This window comes from Pinus tabuliformis, chromosome 9 (assembly GCF_031772625.1).
Source record: "Pinus tabuliformis cultivar Carrire ecotype Pingquan chromosome 9, CPIR1, whole genome shotgun sequence".
NCBI lineage: Eukaryota > Viridiplantae > Streptophyta > Pinopsida > Pinales > Pinaceae > Pinus > Pinus tabuliformis.
Window position 1 is genome coordinate 1,615,382,078 of NC_142307.1, and position 22,146 is coordinate 1,615,404,223.

The 22,146-nt window shown below is 39.3% G+C and overlaps 1 protein-coding gene across 5 annotated transcripts in view; it reads right to left on the reverse strand.

The window, feature by feature from the left end:
- LOC149154957 (AUGMIN subunit 3-like) overlaps window positions 1-22,146 on the reverse strand; it is a 690,355-nt gene that overhangs the window by 295,897 nt on the left and 372,312 nt on the right. For 4 of the 5 annotated variants that reach the window (XM_089441744.1, XM_089441743.1, XM_089441742.1 and 1 more), the window contains one exon: window positions 16,704-16,779. The exons of the other annotated variant lie outside the window; for it this stretch is intronic. In XM_089441744.1, the coding sequence (XP_089297870.1) occupies window positions 16,704-16,779 (76 nt within the window). The remainder of the gene's footprint in view (window positions 1-16,703; window positions 16,780-22,146) is intronic. 5 annotated transcript variants of the gene reach the window in all.

Below are 22,146 nucleotides of genomic sequence, written 5' to 3' on the forward strand. Positions count from 1 at the left end.
ACACTAGCACATGCCAAAGCCCATTACGGAAGGGCATGCCATTATGAAGCGCCCACATTGTTATCCATGATTTGTAAGCTTTTTACCCGATTATTTTAATGATTGGTTGTACTGGAAGCCCAGGGGATGGATTGGATCTTATGCAGGATTACAGGTTGTTTCCATTTGGGTTTGGATTCCCTATATGGGATCCTAACCCCTAGAGGTCTACATTGGCACATCTAGGGTGTGCATAGAGAGCCATCGGCCTCTATAGCAGCAGAAAACACTACACAGATCTTCATGGATGCTCAGAGATCACTAGCAATCCACTTATGGGATGATGATGCTATGCTTGGTACATTATGCCCAACAGGCCCCCACAAGAGCCCCACACTCTTGATAGGTGTCCCAAGACATGTAAATGTCATGGCAACATTCATTCCACCACTTGAACCTTTGCATAGGATCTCTGATTCATATGTAGACCCATGGGGTCATCTATGTGCCCTCATACCAAATGGGAGCACCAAAGGTCTACTACTTGGAGAACAAGGGGCCACCCCCTTGTCCATCATATTCCAAGGAATTTATTCCTCAATGTGGCACTTCAGGATATTATTGAGCCTTTGGAGGGCCCTATGACATGCAACTATTATTATATGGCCCCTTGCGAGGCTTATTTTTACACTTATGAGCTAGTTTGGTGGCCTTGTCACCAATAGGGGTTTTATTTGCACATTATTTTATCATTAGGGGTTGATGTAGTCCCATAGGATAATTCCAACTTCTTAGGAGGCTATATATTGATGTTAGATACACTCATTTGTATCATCACTTGACTTGGGATCTCTCTAATCATAGAGAATTTTCGCACTTTTTCCTTGGTGGATATTTTTGGAGATGGATGAATTTTGATGTATGGATTTGGGCTATTTCTCTTGTCTTGGAGTTTTATTGAGCAAACGAAATGTTGGTTGGATAAACTCTATATTGTTGTAAGTACATTTTGATGCTATTATTCTTATTGCTGCATACTGCTAAAATTAGGGCTAGTTGTTGCATTATCGAAAAGTGGAACTGAGCATGTTTTAGCTAATTTAATGTATGGGCCAATGTTATATGAATGAAATGCCCTATAGATTTATTTATGTCCTATAGATTTATTTATCTCGAGAAGCTTGCATCGTTTTCTTTGAGGTATAAATGCTTGAAGGTCACTTTTCGTTTCTTTCTCTCAACATTGGACGAAGTTGACCTTTTAGCCCTCCTTGATCAAGAAACCGAATTCTTACTCATCATTATCCTTGACTCCATATCCCCAAGTGAGCTAGGCACTGATCCCTCAAGTCTAGCCCCATTACACCTAGGGCATCAATTTCCCAAGAATTGACCAAAGGAAAAAAAATTATCTCCTATAGGTTGGTGGGTCCCCTCTCTCTCCTCCAAATTTGAGGCAATTCTAATGTAGGAATCTCCGGGAATCCCAAGCCCTAGCTCTAGGATCGAATTGTGCCTAGGAATCCTTGAGGCTAGACCTCAATAGGATCAATCCAACCTTTTGAAGTAAATATTTTTTTTGGGTCATTTCCCCTCACCTTGTCCAAGATAGGAACATCATTGGTTTCTACATTCCATCCCCGAACCTGGGTCGGGTCCACTTGGCCCCGTGTGGTCCCACTTCTCAATAAAGATTATTTGTCAAGGACCATTTGGGAATCCAAGTTTCCCAAGGATTATAGGGATTTAGAAACTTGTTTATAAGCCTATCATTTCTCCCTCAACCCTCCAATCTTCACTCTTTATCCCTGGTGGACCAAGTCCCTTGCTTAAAGAGCAAGCAAGCTCCATTCTTCACTCCATCCTTGGGAAAAGGTTTTCAGGGTCACTTCTCACCTATACATTGACATATACTTCACAAGTGATCCCTACACTACCGGGACTCCTCCCATCGGTGAAAGTCCATGAAGAGTAGAGAGACTTAGTTGTGGTGACAGTGGGCTAAGCCTCCATCGTTTCCCTTAACCTAGGAGTTGGCCTCCTAGGAACCCCTTAAGGTCCCTAGCTGGTTTGAGTGGTAACAAACCTTATATTGAAGCATCGAACCACTATATAAAGAGAAGCATTTATTCCTATTGTGAAGCATAGATAATGCCATTCGATCTGTAGTAAGAAGAAAAGTGTGGAATACATGAAGGAGTACCTATCCTATTATAAAAGGAAAAGGAAATCAAGAGAAGGTGTTTAGGAGCCTAGCGAAGGTCTATCTTTTGTCTGTAGAAAATCCACAAAATTTTGATCTGCTAATATGAACAATCTGAAAACAATTTTTCTTTTAAAACATACACAAAATTTCTCTACCAAATAGCAACGGAATAGAAATCAAATAAAAGAACAATTCACACAATAGAACAACACAACTTTTCTAGGAAACCCAACTGGAAAAACCGTCATTTGCTTTGAGAATTTTATTGATAGCAAAAATTGAGCAATTGATATCTTACAAAATACAATTGTTTCAATCTAAAAGACACACTTGTCTTTCCTGCTTGATCTAAGCTTGAAGCCTTTGCAAGGTTGCTAATCTTTGTTGCCCTCTACAAATCTGTGCACAAGCTTGTCTTGCACACTCTTCCTCTCACAAGCTCCACGCACAAATTTGTGCTTCCTATTGCTTGGTCTCATGAACTCGTGCTCACCAAAACAATGATTAAACTTACGCCTTCGTTCCTCCTTTTAAAGGAAATTCGAATTGTTAAAATTAGTGAGTTTTCTAATTAAGGAATTGAACTGGAGCTTTTCTAGTTAACAAAAGTCAAGAAAACTAGTTCACTAGATCCTCCTAAAATTTAGCAGGCTAACTCCACTTCAGCTTCCAGTTCCCAATTTAACTCACACTAGAAGATCAAAACTCAACCTTCAACTTCAACACATCAGTAAGCTGCCTCATGCACTCCTAATCTTTAGGGAAACTTCTAAATTTTAGGAACTCGACCATGCACAAAAAGGAACTCGACTATGACTCCTTGAATTAAGGCACAAATCAAGGAATCACTTTCTCGCTAATTTTCAACACTCCCTCTTCGCGAGGAAGGTGTTCATGGAAGAACCTTGTCCACCTGTATTTGTCCCCAACACTACCAAGTTCTCCGCTGTTGCAACTGCTCCCTTTGAACTACAAGACTTCCCTACTTTCTTCTATAGAACCTTCTTTGAAGACCTGTTCTTTCCCACCATGCTCTGCGAGTATAGCACTTTAGTCATAAGTGCCATGTACCTTGTGTATCTTTGTGGTTACTTCTTAATGTTGGGACACTCAACTCTCCTCTGATATCCCTTAACCAAACCCTCTGCCGCTCGAACTCTCCCTATACTGGAAGTCTCTGACTGAATGGCTACCTCCAGTCGCCTTGGGCTATGGTCCTCAACATCATCATCCTGCGAGCCAACTCAATTGCCAACTAGATTAGACTAAAATTGAGATACTGGCTGAAGCTCCATCTTGAGAGCTCTCTCTCACTCAACCATCATTTCTCTACTTTGTGCACTACCTGCCTTGTTTCTCAAGGTTGCACCTATCTCTACTTGCAACTTGTAGAGATTCTTCACCCTCACACCTATCTACTTCTTACATCTAGAAGCTAAGTGTTGGAGGTACGCCTTACCTTTGCTGAAGATGATATCATATCCCTTGTCCTCAAGGGTGGCTACTGAAACAAGATTCTGCCTCAATCCTGGAACATAAAGAACATCTCTGAGATGAAGGGAATTACTTGACTTCCTCTTAAAGCTGACAGTACCAACTCCTCTAGCTACATATTGACCATCATCTCCTAGCTCAATTTGAATCTGCATGTCCTTCTCTTTCAGGTGGCTAAAACACTTTCGGTTCTCAATCATGTGGAAGGAAGCTCCTAAATCAATATACCACATTCTGCTATCTTCGAAGAGTGTCATGCAAGCTATCAATGATAAATCCTTCTCGAACTATGAAAAAAAGTCATCTACCTCCGCTAATGCAGCAACATGATCCTTCTCGGCCCCCTTCATCTTATCAGGACACTTAGAAGCATAGTGTTCAAACTCATGGCAATGAAAGCACTTGATCTTGCTTAGACCCTTCTTTTATCCCTTCTAACTGGACTCGGCCTCTCCTTAGCCCTTCTTGCCCTTGTCCTTTCTACTCTTGCCTGCTATGGCACAGTTCTCCTCGTCCTTTATGCAGTCAATCCAAAACCTTTCCCAATTTGGAAAGCTCTCTCTCCCACTAACAACACCCTGAAACCCTTTCCACAACTTCTGAAGTCCAAGTAAGGAAAAACTCACAAGATCATGATTAGATAAAACCATGCCCAGCCCACCTAGTTCGTCTTGTACGTCAGTATCATTTACTAGAATCAAGGTACTAGCCTTCTTCACAGAATCAGGATCTCCAGGAGCAATAGATGTTAGCCAAACATCAAGTTATGCCACTATATCCAAGATCAGCAATAAGTAACCTCGTAGAATCAAGAAGATCAACATTATCAAAATATTCAATACTAGGTGCATCATTTCATCATAGGAAACATAAATCCAAATTACTTTCATATGCAAGCATGAGCCAGTTGTGAAGGAGACATTCTCAACATACCATGAGGCTTACCTAGTCATCCAATGTTATAGCTGATACATAGCATTGAAACAATATACCTTTCATACCTTGTAGCATTCAAATACCTTTGCACCTTTTCATAGGCAGCTTGTACTGATTGTCACATTTTCATCAAGTGCCTTTTTACCTCATTCCAGATTTAGCTTTTATTTCCTGCATCTCAAATGATTCTCAAGAGGGATCTACTTATCACATCTCATCAAGGAGGTTAGATACATCCATATACTCAAATACATATGCAGGAAGTATAAGAAAGGATCAAAACAATAATCAGATCCATAAGTCTAAACAAGAGTAAAGACACAAAGAAACATCATAAGTTGAGGAGTACTTATCTTCAATGAGAGGTGATCCTCTCCCTCTTAAACCAGCCTTCAAGAGTGATCGCTATCCATAGTCCACATAAGAATGTAACCTCCAATCAACTTTCTCAACATCCAGGTCATCAGGGCTTCATCAAATATGTCCCAGGTGCTTGAGCATCTTCACATAGACCATGCTAGAGTTTCATACATCAAATCTCAAGTCTTTGCCATAAATCAAGGTTTCTCTCAAACCCTAACCATCAAATCCTTATGCACTAACTACCTAGGGTTTCCTTCATACCCTAGGATTCTTTTAGGTCTCCACCACCCTCTTCTTGTTTCCATCAAAAGTGTATCCATGGGGGTGATCTCCATGGCCTTTCTTCAACCCACACTGACATTGGGATCCAGGTGGGACTACCTATCATTCCCTGGATATGTCGGTTGACTACAACTGTGGTGGTGTAATTGACCTAACAATTGAGCACACGTATTTGCGAGGGGAGTCTCGGTTAGCACCAGTGGCCAACTAGTTTATGGACAGACTCCATAGGTCGTTTTAGTATGATGTTCATACATGGAATCACAAGGTGATCAGTATACTCTGGTAGGAGTTTATCGGAGGAGGTGGCATTGGCAAGCCACCAGAGAGTGCCTTGTATGGAGTTGGGGACTCTTCACTTTTGTGTGGGGCACAGAGGATGTAGAGGTGCAGAGAGGTGGTGGCATCACGGCTGACACATAGGGAGATTCACTTCTCGGATCCCTCAAGGAGGATTTGGAGTGAAGATCCATCATCGATGGATATAGTGATGTGATAGTGGAGGTGATGATACCGATTGGGTGTGGGTCGACACGTAGAGACACAACTTTAGGCCATCACATCCAGGGATGTATGGGAGCATCTAGTCTTGAGCAGTAGACTACCAGTGGACATGGAGGTGCATAGTGGTGTACCGCAGTGTGTCGGATTGCGTTGTGAAGAAGGAGTGCCTTACATCACATTGTCTACACGCAGGGAGTGACTGGTGCCTTGACATAGACAGGATGCAGGATGGTACAGGATGGTATAGCCGTGGCAAGGGGTATCCAATGGTCTACAAGGACAAGTTGCGGCATACAGTGGCATGTCGAGGAGTACGGTGATACTTGGTGGCTAGGAAACCGGATTCATCCTAAACCCCCTGCGAATCCCGAATCCGGCGAATCCGACACGATTCGGTCCGGATTCGTGTCCAAATCACAAGACACGTCGTGTCCGAGGGCGTGTCGCGATTTTAGGACACGTGTCCGGTTTCCAGGACTTGCTAAGCTCAGCGCGGGTATGAAAAGGGCGTGTTTGCTCATTAATATTTTCATTTGGTAAGTGATTTGTGCTGTTGCAGCAAGGAGTAGAGCATTTTGGCAGCTTCATAATCAAGTCTAGGCCCTAGTATTGATATGCTATTCATGGTAATGTTAAATTCTTAAAGTAAAAGTGACATTATCCTTAATCTTCATTTTCATCCTTTTACTTAAATTTTTAACATTACCATGAAATGACTCAGGATGTTTGAGAGTGGTTCCGGCCTCATTGGATTTCATATGGAGAAAGTAGAATTTTAGATTTCATTCAAAATCCAGCAGACTTATCAGTTTTTAGGATTTTAGGATTGGGGGATAGCAATGTTTCCATTGAATTTTGTCATGTATTAGGGTATGGAACTCGTATTTAATCAAGAGCACCAAACCAAGAGCTTCTGAATATGTCGCTCCCGCTCCCAAGTAACACTGTTCCTGATGATATGGGTCTAGACACCATTGTTGAGTTGGCATTGGCCAACATGGATCTCAATGATCCAGTGCTAGAGCCTGTTAGATTTGATGACTTAGAGGGGTCAGCCTCCATACCAGCAGATGCAAAGGCGACTATGGATACAGGGGAGGAGGAGGATGTAGAGGAGAGCAGTGGGGACCATGATGATGGGGACAGTGATGCTGATTCTGATGCTGATTGATGCCTTGAGGCTTGTATACCTGTAGTTGTTTTATATTTTCTATTTCTATTTGCCATTGGCATTGCACCAACACTACCTATATAACACATTTTGATTTGATGACTTAATGAGAAAACTACAGTTGTCAGTGTGTTTATCTTACTATCTTGTAGTTGTAAGTTGTCTTTCAGTTATGAATTATGAATCATGATTTAAATTTTTAATAGATTTATCATTTATGTGACCAATACCATTGACATTTATTTGAATTTTGTATGTACTATGCATGCTAATAGCTATAGATGAAGATCTATGTTTGAAATCAATAAATTTGTATCATTAATTAAAATTTGTGTAAGAAATATGATAATATCTAATTTTTAATATATATATATAGATATAAATATATATTATATATATATATTTGTTTAATAAAATAATATATAACGTGTCCTAACGTGTCCTATTCCGGGGGGTCAGCGTGTCCCGAATCCGACACCACGAATCCCGAATCCTACGTGTCCCGAATCCCCGTGTCAGGTGACTTAGCTTGGTGGTATGCAGTGACACATGGTGTAGCGCAGCGGGCTCTTGGAGCGTTGCCTCCAAGGAGACTTATGGACCCGGGCATTGGGTGTACCATTGGATGCAGCTCACCTAGAATCGATGAGAACATGGTTGAGCATCTGGGGACACCATGTTTAGCGGAGACAAGGCTTCGAGGGGGTTATCAGCAGATCCAAAGCGGAGAGAGTGTCGTCTGTCGGATTACTCTTGAGCATTCCGACAGACTTTTGATCATACCCTTTGAGACATACCCACCCATCATCCTCCAGTGTTGTCTATAGTCACAGAGTGTTTGGTTGTTGCCCCTTGACACTCTCCATTCAGACAGTAGGGTGTGGGAGGCTCACCCTAGACAGTTGGATGAGACACCGCATGTCATGAGCCAGGACGAGACTCTCCAATTGAGACATTTGGTAGGTGCATGAGTTGTCGAATACAGGCTCAGGGATGACGTGGTTGATTGCTGAGGTAGCATATGTTCCACCCCTGGGCTCACATTTGAGCGACGATGGATGGTACACTTCGTTTACAGGAGGGTACCCAGACTCCGAGCAGTGTCCAAGTGTATCATCATGAGTTGGGATAGCGGATTTCACTGCGTGGTCTGGCAGGAGCAGGGCAAGTTCGCACGCATGGGACATACTCCTAATACTTAGGGTCGACCTAGGCGATACATATAGAGGTCAGAGATGCGGACCAGATGGGTTCTAACAGGTAGCAGCGCTACACAGCGACATTCTGTGACAAGAGGGAGTTATGAGCTCCCTGTATGTTTGGGGGATCCAGGGATTCAGTTGGCGGATGGATCACTCCACTTTGTGATGACCACGATCATGGGAGAGGGAGATCTAGTTCACTTTGGGTTTGACACATGGGGGATCACAAAGACCTCCACTACATGGCGAGGCAGACTTATCCTGTTATGGCTCGGCGTTGAGATTGGCAATGGAGGGGTAGATATTGGCATCATGGAGATGCCTAGGAAGGATGGGCTTGCCTCTCACAAATTTTTCGCCACTAGGCCTCAAGAGAGGAGGATATAGTCTGCGCACGATGGGGAGTGTGTTATAGTCATAGTAGCACAGCGTTAGCATGGTGGCACCACCCTGGGACTAGCAGGGAACCAGAGCATCACAGCCCTTCACAGCTCAATAACCTTTAGAAATGAGTTGGCTACTCAAGGGAGAGATCATGCAGATCTTCCATTGGGCTTTAGAGAGTCATTGATGGAGTGGGGGGCTTCATTAGCATGGTAGGTGGGCCAGCAGGATGATATCAGGAAAAACTCATGTGAGTAAGATGTTATCTCTACAAGGATTGGGTGGTATCTACGAGAGTATACTCTTGGAGTGCATGAGATGGCCTACGTGGTAGGACAACTTCACGAGGGGTTGGGCCCAGTGCCACATTATCACAATCCCCTACTCATTGATGGTATGTAGGGGAATTCTGGTACTTGCACTGGGCAAGATAGTGAGTGGAGTGAGGGGAGCTTCACGTTGGACAGGATGGCTTGAGATCCTGGTATTGAAGGATTCTTTCATGCCAGGACAGTGCAGAGGTCAGGGATGATTCAGTGGCACATTTGGGACCCTAGCACATTTTGTAGTGACTGTGGAGAGTAGCAGCTAGAGAGGATGCTTGTTCAAGCATTTCTTGAGGAAAAGCAATTTTTGGCGAGGACTGTGATATTCCCACTTAGCAACATTAGTAAGGGAAATATCAATTTTTTGCCAGTTTTGAAATAATTCGAATTAGCACTTAAGAAGTATGGGTTTAGAGGCCCCACGTGTATTTTTTATCAAAATTGAGCCAAAACATTAGCGGATGGAGGAGAAAATTGAGCCACTAGTGGTACGTGGAAGCCACTCATAGAGAATTGCAGCCCACATGGACAACACGCTCTCATTGGAGCGAAGTTGGTGGGGGAAAGTCAAGTTGGGCCCACATGGGCATCTTGGAGGCTCCTTGATAAAAAGAGCAAGAGGCACTCATTTTGGTCATTCATTCATCTTTGAGAAAATTGTCTTTGACATAGCACGCTTGAGCGAAAGCCAAGTCTGCAAGCGTTGTTTAGCACACGAGTGTTTCCGAGCGGAAATCTCAACCCTTGCTCCGGTGGACTTCGAGTGCCAGCCAAAGGAGGGAGTTCCATCTATTACGGTTCATACTAGTTGTTAAATTTGGGTACCAGAGGACAAGTGGTTCCCTAAGGCTTTGATCTTTGGCCTAGGGAAAAGTGTCCAAATTTACTTTTTACTTTTCTCCTAAAGTGACATTATAAGTGGTCAAGTCAATTTAATTTAAAAGTGACTTTATAAGTGGTAAAGTTATATTCTAATTTAAAAGTGACTTTATAAGTGGTAAAGTTACATTCTAATTTAAAGGTGACACTATTAAAGTGAATGAAGAATTAGAAAGTGAAAAAGTTACTATGGAAATAAAAGGTTATGTGGGTCTTTATTTAAGTGGATGAGTTAAAAAATAGAAAGTGAGAATTAAATGCACATTTATTCTCATCCCTAAATCTAAATGAATCTCAGTGATTAGATCTTAGGGTAACCCAAAAATTCATTTAGAGAATAAAAGGAGAAGAGAAGAGGAAAAGATCAATTCATTCTTTCATGAGCATTTGAGAGAGAGAAGAGAGAGCAACGAAAAAATTTCTGAACAGTGAGGAAGTGAAGAAGACATTTCAGCGAATCTAAGCAGCAACATTTATTGGCACGCATCCCAAGGAAAAACCGTACAGCAAGAGAGGCATAGAAATCGAGGAAGAGGGACAGCAAGTTTTGGGCATGTTTTTCGAGGCTGCCCATACAGCATTTAATGTTGTTTTATTGCTGTAAAAATTTATGTTTTGGCTGTTTGCTGATTGGCACGCTTTTCAAGGTGGAGTTCAAGCACGAAAATCGAGATAAGTTGTATTTTGTGGTTGCTGGAATTTTTACTATGTATTTCAGTTTCTCTGTAAAGCATTTTCAGAAATAAAGAAGAGCTCTCAAACTGGTTTTCCCCAAGAGTTGTAGGGGGTTTTTCCAAGGTCCCATTGACCAAAAATCATTGTGTTATTTTCTGTGTGTGGCTGTCATAATTTTGTTGTGTTTTATTTCTGCAATTTCAGCAGTTGTGAAATCTCTAAATTTGTGTTTTAAAAAAATTAGTCATTTACAGATTTTAGAATTTTTATCATGTTTGGATTTAAACCTAAATGCATGGAGTGATAAGGAAGATTGATAACCGGAGTGGGGGTTGAAATTTATTCACTAGTAACAAGTTGTTGGAGTTTGTGGAGAGGCTCAGCAACAGCAGCGCGGGGATTGTGTGATTCATGGAGGAGGCATGCTAGGTGGTTGAGGAGTGAAGAGATTTTGGGGTTGAGACTTGGGGTGGAGTCCCAGGAAGTATTTTGTTAGAGATTGCAACTATTTTGGGGAATATTCCAGCGCTTTTGAGGAGCAGCAAACACAGTGTTTGTTGCAAAGTTACATCTTCTGCTTGTGGAGGAGGGCCAAGCATTTGGGGTCAATTTTGAAACATCAAAACTAGAACAAACCATTCCTGGGTTTCTCTAGGTTTTTGACAAGGAACTTAGAAATAATTTGGCAGAATTTGTAGGGGAGATTTGGGGAGTCAACGAAGGGTCCCAATTCAACCAGCAACTAGAGGAGCTAGGGGAAATTTGGACTAAAATTTCAAGGTCAACATTTGGCCAATTCCTTCATAGGTTTTTGTGGGTTATTGGTGGAGAGCTTGGGGTTAATTTCCCAGAATTTTCTGAGCACCAAAGGAGGCCCTAACAGCTATTATTTGCAACTAGCAGTGCAGTTTCACTGGGACAACGCAAAGATTGTTGGGGATAGCCATATTGCATGTTAGAGCAGTGGATTTCAACACCTCAATATTGTTAGCTTGCCTTTAGCAAGCCCAGGTGCATGCTTTCTGAGTTTACCTTTGTACCCAGCAAATATGTTAATAAAATGGCTCAGCACAGCGCAGTTTATGGAGATTTCTGGCTGTTTGACGTGCTGTAAATTTTTGTATGTGTTTTTACTATGTTTGCTTTGTTTATCATTGTAAATTTCTAGTAGGATTATTACATGGAGACAATGGCACATTAAGCTATCTGGTGGCTTCAAGGGGTTGTTAGCTACCGGCTGAGGAGCATCTAGGAGAAAAAAATTCTCCTATATACGCTACCCACAAGAGGTGGGTAACACATACCATAGCTTGCACCAAGGAGATCGAATAAGCATGTATCACATAAACATGTCCTCCAAAAAATGTCTCCTCTCTTCTTCACCACATAGAACCTAGAGTTTCATCTCAAAACCATAATCTCCAAATATGAAACCCTAACCATAGTCTTCAAGATGTTGATTTTGGTTGGCATCGTACGTGCTCTAGCTCCGGAATTTTGTGGAGGGACTAGAACACATGAGATCTCCAAGACCCAGAAATCGTTTGGAGAAATTCCACCCGGATGAGGAGTTATTAAAATAATTAATATTTTTAATGGGTTCCTAAGTCTAAACTTAGGAAAATAAAAATATTAATGAGTATTAATAAAGATATGGGTGAGAAGCTTCTAAGAGACGAGGATCAAGTCTGTTTTAATCTTAGCCATTGATTAGAGACTTAATCTCGGTCGTTGATTCATCAAAAGGAAAAGTATAAGAGAAGACTAGAGAGTTAGTTGGAGAGACACTGGGGCAAATATTCAGTAACCCGAAGGAAATCGATTCTCAAGGAGAAGGAAATCGATTCTCAAGGAAAACGAGTTCGATTTCAAAGGGAGAGTTGCAGGGTGAAGGAAGAGGAGGGCATTAGCAACAGTCAGAGACTAAGGAGGAGGTGACACAGGGCATTCGAGAGACAGTGTAGAGGGAAGAGTAGGGAGACAACACCATTGGTGACGCAGTCCTCACGCAAGCTGATGCAGACTGAAGCAGAGTGACGCAGAAGTGAGTGAAGGGTCTCCAGGATGTCAAAACTTCTCCAGGAGGAGGAGAAACTTTGTCTCAGGTGTTTCTCTCAGAAGTGTCTCAATTTTTTTTGTAGAATCATCCTTGTAAAGCAATTGTTGTTGAAGATTAATAGATAAACCCTCATCTGCTACACCGATTTTCCCACATTGGGCTTTTCTGGGGACAATTGTCCAAAACAACTGCGCTAATGTGATCGATTCTTGTGCTTGTATATCACTGTTATTTTCTCTATGTAATTATGTGATAATTGCAGTAGAATTTATTTCAATGTCTACTGAGATAAGTAGGTGAAATAAATCAGTTACTGCAATAGAATTTCATGTTAGAAATTTTCACACAATATACTCCAACAATCACAAGAAATCCTCGTGAGTCCAAAAGAGAAAGATATCACATACACAAAAAGATTCAAGCAAGGGATAAGTGGTGGGATCCTCTAATCACATCTCTACACAAGAAAGAACATGAATGAGTTGTGAATGAATAATTAAAAAGTGATCATCATCTCAAATGCCTTCTCCACAAGAATAAATCCTAGTCACAAAAGCAAGCTCCCAACAAAGATTTCCTCTTCCCTTTCATAACTTTTGTTAAGGTTTCTTCATCAACCCTCATGACACACTCCAGGAAAACAAGTACAGAGAGAAGAGTATAATGATTATAATAAAAAAGGACTTTTTCCTTTATATAAAAAAGGTAAGGGATGCCAACAATAGATATGTGGGTCCATGCACTTAACACAACCTACAATAACAAATGTAGGTTTACACATGTGGAGTGCCACACTCTAAGGGTACACGTGTCAAGAACAAACGTGATGTTGCCACAAACAAGGCTCCAAATGTAAGGGCACTCCAGGAGGTGTGTCCAATGTTCTCCTTACAAGCCCCCAAAGGCTATAACAAACCTATTAACCATGTACTCCATTGGGTCCACTCCCTCTACATGAACACACTTGCAACCTAGGTGTCCCCAGCCCCAGTCGAAGCTTTCATGTAAGCATCCAAGCTACCCTCTGTTGTTTGGAACCCAATGCCCTCCTCCATGATGTGAAACACTAGTATGTAGGGCATTATCCAAGCAAGTAACCATGTCCATGTAGCCATCATGTAGAATGTCACCAAAGCTATCAAGAGATGTCCAATGCTCTAGGGAAAAATATCATCCAACCACCCAATTAATATCAAGCAACCATTTAGTAAGCCATCTCCAATGTGCAAATCCATCATCAACCATCTAGGGGTTGATTATACAACATGTACCCCATATCACATGAAGCACCCCCAAACATGTAAACACTTTAGAAGTAACCCTAAAAGATGAGATGTTTGTGATCTAATTTCTTGATTTTATATTGTATAGCTTTTATTCAAATTTACTTTTACTTTGTAAGTTTTCGAAACTCCTTTTAAATCCCAAATTGTAGCCTAAAGAGGATTGTAGTAGTTAGAGAGGCACTACAACTGATGAACATCAATAATGTTTGAGATGTGTGGAGGCATGGATCTTCTAATAGAGGATTTGTAATCAAGAAAATCATAGATCATGATTAGAGGTATAGGGTGCTATACATTTAGCAATTTTAGAGCCAGTTTTTCACTTGATCCAAATTTTTGACATCGATACATCATGCTTGAGAAGTGTACGAAAACATAGATAGTTCAAACTACGAGCCACTGAGCTCATATGTTTTCAGGTTGAAGTGCCTTTAATGCTTTTGAGCAAAAGTGACATTGATGATCAAAGGTCAAAGAGCTTGACTTATAATATGTACATAAGTATTGATTGATAAAATACATCACTATTGTATGCCAAATCAGACAAAAGAGTATGGGCACTAGGACTCCAAGAGAGGGAAAGGCAGCTAAGCTAAGGGGCTAAGCCAAGGAATATAATATTATATTCCTAAGTCATAACTCTTAATGCATACATTATTTGCTAAGTTCATAGGTGGGAAGGTTGCTAAATGGTGCCACTTATCACAAGAGACATGCACATTTAAGGTATGGGCTTGGTGGAAAAGCTGTCTCTTCCATTCACTCTAATGAGCATACTTTGTCATTCTTGCTCTAGTGTGATTTGAACGCCTTGAAGGTTCTAGGTGAATCCTATGTGAATATTCAAAACAATTTTCCTTGGGTTGAGTTGGGGAATGTTGGAGCCCTGGAGGGAGAAAAGTATGGGATAGGTTTCCCTTGGTGTGAGGCTTGGAGGGTACCTAGAGACTCCATGAGAGCAGCTAAGCTCCTAAAGCCACATCTTTGAGACTTCTATCCAACCTGTGTTGGAGCCCTAGAAGGGAAGTGGGACAGATTGAGGTATTGAAAAGAAGGGCAGTACACTTCCTTAGATTGTGCAAGCTGATGGGAATGAGAGATTGTTGGTTGATGTTGTTGTTGGAGTTTGCTACCTTGGCCTAGTTTGAACCCAATATTGAGTATGAAACCTTAGTTGGCCTAGAGAGAGTGCCTTTGCTCTAGTGGAGGTCATAGATCCAACTCAAGGTTGAACGACTGTTGAGAGAGCTAGAAAAACAATGCCTATGGCTGGGTGGAACATCTGAGGTCCACAGCCAGTTGGTGTTTTTACAAAAGTGCCATGTTTATATGTGTTCTATGATGTTATATTGTGTAATTATGTGTTACTGTGTTGTATGCTTATAAAATAGCTGTTTATATAAATATATATTGCTGAATTGTTAATGTGTTACGCATGAGTCTGCTTATCATCATACATGTGTAATTGTTTCATATGACATGGCATAACGGCATGGAGTTAATGCTATCAGAGTTATTAACTAATTGAAAATTTGAGCCAGGTTCAAAAAATATTGAAATGTATAGTGTCTACAGAGCAGGAATTGTTGTAATGTGGCTCAGCATGAAGCTGGGTATATTCCATGGGAGACCAACAAAATTGGGATGCTTATAGTAAGTTTGGTAGAAGGAGATAGGATCTAGTGCAATTTTCCCATTGGCTGCATTGTTAAATTAATTTCTATTATGTTTTAGACATCTTCTTATGCTGTTTGAACTACTCTTCTCATTTCTTGATGCTTATTTATTGGATTGAGCTGCTTAGAAATTCAACTTGAATTCCCACAATATACAGTTCAGAAAGACAATGCCTGATATAAATGTAATGACCCACCTACACTTGAAAACATAATGTGAATATTAGCATGCATACGGTGCATCGATTGATAGTTACATGATAGTTACATATGCATGAATCGCATGTATTGCACTAGTATACATACAGACTAATATTGGAAAATATCTATGATAGGGTAATGAATTGATTATTGAAATAAATTCCTATCGCACCGGAATATAATGAATATATCAAATTAGGCACTTGATATGTACACCACCCTTTTTTTTTTTTTTCAGAAGAAAAAAGCGTAATATATTCATTAAATGATATGTACACCACCCTTATATACATGTATATGTATGATAATCCTTAATAAAAAGAAAATATAAAAATTAAATGAGCTATGAAGTAAATTTATTTAATTTACTATTTAATTTGATTAAAATAGACAAAATAATTTATTAAAATTATAAATAAAGTAAATTTATTTAATTTACAATTTAATTTGATTAAAATAAACAAAATGATTTATTTAAATTCTAAATAAGGTAATTTAATTAAAATTATAAATAAAGTAAATTTATTTAATTTACTATTTAATTAAACAAAATATTGCTGAACTCCTAACTCTCTAAATAGATGAGTTCAAACTACACATCATACTATTGGGAACCGGACAGGTTGATCCCAGATAGGCTGGGAGGAAAAGTCAGTTTGGTAGCAAGAGCGGGAGCAGCAACAGCTAAGGAACATCTCCAAATGAAATTACAGGTAAGTACTTGCTAATGATTTATTAATATTTAGGAATGTCTAGTTCCTTCGTGAATTTATGACTTCATTTCTGGATGAATGATTAAATTAGGGCTTTTCATTTTGCTATTGTGAATGTCGAATTTTAGTCTCTGGTTAATCCTTTAAATTTAGGTTATTACAATAAATGTAAAAAGATCGTGTTTACTAGAAAGGAAAAGAAAAAATAACTAGATATGACTATAACTACAAGTCTCCAGCAAGTTGAAAATGTAAAGGAAAAGGAAGATTCAGAAACTTAAGAACAGGAAAAACTATTTTATAGATTCAAAATATCAGGAATAATTTATTTAACAAAACTTGTGTGATGCAACATAGAAGTACTTACCCAAGGTGTCAATATTGGTTGTGCAGTTGTCGAAGATGCAAAAAGAAGTTGCTGCATCTTTCGTATTATATTACACCTGATCAACAAGAGATATATCATTATTAGCACTGAAATTCATAATCTTACTAGGAAGATATAAAGAGTGATATGTTTGTGAAACATAACAAGATCAAAGAGATATTGGATAGAGATCATGGATGAAAATGAGGAAATGGAAAACAGTGTGTACAGAATTTATTTTGCAATAAAATTAGTCAAAGCATAAAGCATAAAAGCTTCATAACTTCAAAAAGTTATTCCCATAACATAGTATGGTGTAGATATAGAATCTTGCTCTAAGCTTGTATTATATGAACCTGTTACAAAATTAGAATTCTTACATTTGAAATAAAAAATGAAAATTAAAATCATAAAGATCATTTTCTTCCCTTCGAAAAGCTCTTTTATGGTAAATACATTTAAATGAAGTTCTAACATTTACAAGCTGGTTAGAATTTGTAAATGAGAAGCAGACCTTAACTTTGTCCATATAATTGTGTTTCCCAGACCTTGACTACTCTATTTTTCTGAACTTAAAATTCTCTAACATGGGGCATACATCATGTTTTCAAGTGATTTTTATTTTTGCTACTATTTTGATTGATCTTCACTTTTGATAATCCACTTAATGTAATATACTGTATTATCTAAAACTAGCAATCTATGAATCAACATTTCTACTTTTCACAGCAGCAATAATAGGGCACTTGTCAGTTGTTTCCTTACTAGGAATCAGGCTCACCAATATGTGGCTTCACCAACTTAGTACAAGAAGATCCTCAAAAGGAATAAACCAAAATACCTCAACCAACCAAAAAAGGCACATCAAAGGAATAGCTCAATGACAACATCTTGCCTCATCCCTTGTTAGTTTTTGTAGCATCGGATGGTATTCTAGTCTCGAAACTTTGTGGAAAAGCGAAAAAAACTTGAGTTCTCCAAAACCCAGAAATCGTTTCTGGAAGTTCCACCTAAAGATGGCTCAAGCAAATTAATTGAACATACTTGAAAATTTCCTAATGGAAAAATGGTTAATTAATAGTAATTAATTGAGAAAGGTGAGAATTTTCTAGAAACTCACATGGATCAACTTGGAGACTATCTCTTAATCTTGGCCATTGTAGTCCCAACTGGAGATTATAAGAAGAGGTCAATGGGTAGATGGAGATACTCAGTGATCGAGGCAGATCGATTTTGCAATGGCAAGTGATTCAGCGGAAAGATTGAGCCAGTGATGAAGTAGCAGGTGCTAAAGGGGCAACATAGTAGTATTCCGGAGGAGTTTCCAATTTCGAAGAGTCAGAAAGAGGAGGTCGAAATTATTCTCAAAGAAGCAGTGCAAGGACTGCGCAGTTGCTTCAGCAGAGCAGTTCGATTGGGCTTAAGGGAAGGTTGTTTTCAGTTGCAGAGGCAGCAAAGGTTTTCGTGAGTGTCGAAGAGACAAATTCCCAGTTAGCACTAGGCGGGACGGCTCGATTGGCAGCGATTTCGGGCTGAGAGTGAGGATTTGCACAGGGTCGAGATTGGAGAGGGTAAATTTTAAAATCCCTCAGTATATTTTTGCAAGTATTTCTCTTGGGTAGAATCGACAATTTGGTGACATTTTATTGTACTCAAAATTTCTTCTACTGCATAATAATAAAAACCCTCACTGTTGCACCGGTTTTCCCACATTGGATTTTTCCGACGACATTTGTCCAAAAATAACGGTGTCATATTTTATTGTGTGTGCACTGTGTGCTAACATTTCTCCAGTTCCAACATTTTTATTTCCGCAGTGTTTATTTTTATTTGTGAAGAAACTAATTAATTCGATATTAATCAGAAAAATAATAAATTTAATAATCAGTTAGGATAAGTATTTCCAGTTGTTGCATTTCAAGGAATTTTCACATGTTATCAGAGTGAGTTTTTTCACACATGAAGCTCAGAGGTGGAAGAAAGAAATCTTCCAAATTCAGAGGGACTTTGGCAGTTAATTTCCAGATTTGCGCTAAGGCTGGCCAGGTAGTTCGAACTACTGGGCAGGGGGTTCGATTTTTCTAGTGCAAGTGGAGGGAAAAATTTGCAGAGCCTAGTAGAAGTTCCAGCAGGTAATAGTGAAAAATCGAGAAGCAATTCCAGTAAAGCAGATCAATGTTTTCGTTGATCAGATTTTCTTGTCTAGGCGCAGAAGGGTTTCGCAGGAGATTGCTATAGAAGAATGAGCACTGCACGAAAGAGAAAGTGCACACACAGAGGGAGATTTCTCTCAGAGGGTTTCTAGTTCAGAAATCCAATATTTCCAGTTACTGTAGCCGTAGGTAGTTTTTCTCACTCTAGAAGGGGGTGCGATTACCAAAGCTAGCAGCCACACAGGAGAAAGAGGGAGATTTCCATCCCAATTCGAGTTTTCGCAAAGATGACCATAGTTTGCCTTAGAGATCAGGACATATTGGAGGGAGCTTCCAACTTGATGCAGGAAGAATTGAATTTTCCCTGGAAAGTTCAACTTCTCAATCTATATTACATGCACAGATTCCGATATTTACTCAATTAACTATTATTCACCACATCGCAAAGCATTTAAAATAACACACAATAATATGAAGAGTCATACACAGAGCCTTTGGCGATTCTGTATTTCCATTAGACAAATGAAAATTGTACATGTATAAATTCATAATCATACATTACTTTCTTGGCTTGATTCTACATTCATTTTGGCCATTCTCTCATTGCCCATAGGCTTACAATAAGTAAAATTAAGAAATGTTATAGTTTTCGTAAATCCTAAAAGCACTCCATAAATCACCCATAAATCACTTGATAAATAAGATTTTCCTAAATTCTAAATCACTCCATAAATCATATTTTTTTAAATTCGAAAATCACTCAATCTATCCCTAGAATCTCTCATGCTTTTCATGGTAGATTTGTTTTTCCATATGGACAAAATTTCACTTATCCATAGCTTTTCTAACGTTGAAAAGTGTAACTAGGTTCGGTCTTCATAATGACGTGTAATTATGATTTTATGTAATTGATGTAAAGAAGAAAACAAAATTATTTTTGTAATGCTTGATTCATGGGTTTCATGATCAAGGAATTTTATTTTATAGTTAAGACTCCCATTGTGAGTCTTTAGGTTGGTCATCATGTCATAAAGTCTAGGAAGTCAATGTCATATGTTGAAGACATGTTACATATTGTAAAAAGTATTTTTGATAACCCTCCAAAGACCTTGTCACAAGATATTTTTCATGTCGGCCTAAAGATATTTCTAGAAAGGCATGTTGGCCTTGTCACTAGGAAAAGTCGGCTTATTTGATGGGCAGACCACTATATATAGGCAACTTGACCTTCATTTGGAGACAAGAATTCGGTGAAGCTAATCTTAAGCAAGAAGAGGTGTGAAAAAAAATCAAGGAATATAGTCTCATAACCAGCGAGAAGAAGGAAGGGAAGACCGAAGTTTTTGGGCACTTTTTTTAGGGCTAAATCTCCTCACACATGTGGCAGAAACTACGACTTCTGCAGTAGCCACATTAGTCCTAATGAAAGTCATCTAAAGGGTCTCCATTCTAGCTGCTTTGCTAGTCGAGATCACCTAAAGAAGTCTTCAAGATAAGCTAAAAAGGAAAGGGTCTCCACTATATGTCAATCAAGCTCACACGTGGGAATTGCAGTAGTGTAGTAAGGTTGAGAATTGCAAGACTGCGGTAGGAGGCCGAAAAGTCAAAGTGGCCGAAGTTAGCGGTGGTAGAAATCAATTTGACCAACTGTTGACTTGGGCAAGAGGAAGCAGCAGTGAAAGGAAGGATCTTGTGACTTGGTCTTGGAGAGGTAAATAGGTCAAGGGTCTTGGTCTTGGTATTCGTCAATTGAAGTCTCTATAAGAAGAAGAATTCGTTTGGGTTTTCCTCTCAAGTTGGAGAGGTTTTGGCCCTAGTTGATCGCCTACATTTTGTGTCTCTTGTCTCTTTATTATTTATGCTTTGGTAGTTGTTTGATGAAGAAGAACACTATAATAATCTAACTAAAGAGAAGATCCTAATCTAAAGAAGTAAAAAGCATTCACAAGCAGTTATCATTATAGAGAAATCATCTAATCACTATGCCCTAGATTTCTCAACATGGTATCAGACCTAAGGTGACTAATCAAGTAAAGGGCATTTGATTAAGGGGCACTCAAGCATTCAAGGACCAAATCTCGAGGAAGGCATTAAAGTGAATCCAAAAGATCATCTTGAGGTCAAGAGCTTCAAAGAAGTGTCAAAACCCTAGATCGAAGAAGAAGTATACACCAGAAGAAGTCTTGGGATCCTCAAAAGACCACAAAGACCCTACTCAAATTGAAGGGACTTACAAATTAAAGTTTCTTGAAGATTATTCATCCTAGAGAAGCAAAGTCAAGGACGTTCAAAAGATTCTAATGCAATCTCCCTCTCGTTGAAGCAAGGTCCCTACCATTGAAGAATATCATCCAAGAAGCATCAAGACATCATCAAGAAGTCATCATTATCAACAAGGACATCACCATCAAAGGATCTAAAGTGATCTCCTTCTTTGTGGAGTCAAGGATCACTCTTGAAGAGATCTATCTTCATCAAGGAGAAGTTCTCTATCATATATATTATCAACAAATTCAAGGAGGCAGCAAGTGGAAGAAGCATCTTCACAAGTATAATTATGTTTGAATCTGTCAAAATGTCTTTCTGCAATGAAAGCAACAAATTGGTTGGAGCTTAAAACTATCTTGCATGGAAAAAGAGGATAAATCTAAATCTCGTTGAAAATGAGGTTATGGATCATATCAAAGGATCTATCACCAAACTAGCGAAAGAAGACACTCAAGCACTTGCAAAGTTTATGAAAGGGGAAGTGAAGGCTCAAAAGGATTCTCATAGAATCCTTCAAGAATTTCCTCATTCCATAGATATCTAAACTCGACAACTCAAACTAAATATACGACAAATCAGTAGAGTTGTTATATGTAAGCACTACAATAGAAGTGATCTCTCCAAGGCAAGAACTCTACAAGCTAAGGATATCAAAAGAAGAAGGAATAGCCTGATACTTTATGAGGATATCTAAAATAAGGGATCAACTTCAAGATCTGGGAGAAATAATCTCTGACAAGGAGATGACCACTGTAGTACTAAATGCACTACCAGAGCAAAGAGGTAATTTTACTTCAAGCATTTATGGAAAGAAAGAAAATACTCCATTCCAGGATCTATGGTCACTATGCAAAATTGAAGAAAACAGGATGAAGACAAAAACTGATGTGGAATCAAATGAGCAAAATCAAGCATATGCTGTTATGGCAAAGAGAACAAGAAAGTTTGGGAAATTTGGTCCTCAGAAAAAGAAGAAGAACATGGCTAAGATTCAATGATATGGATGTTAAGAATATGTGCAT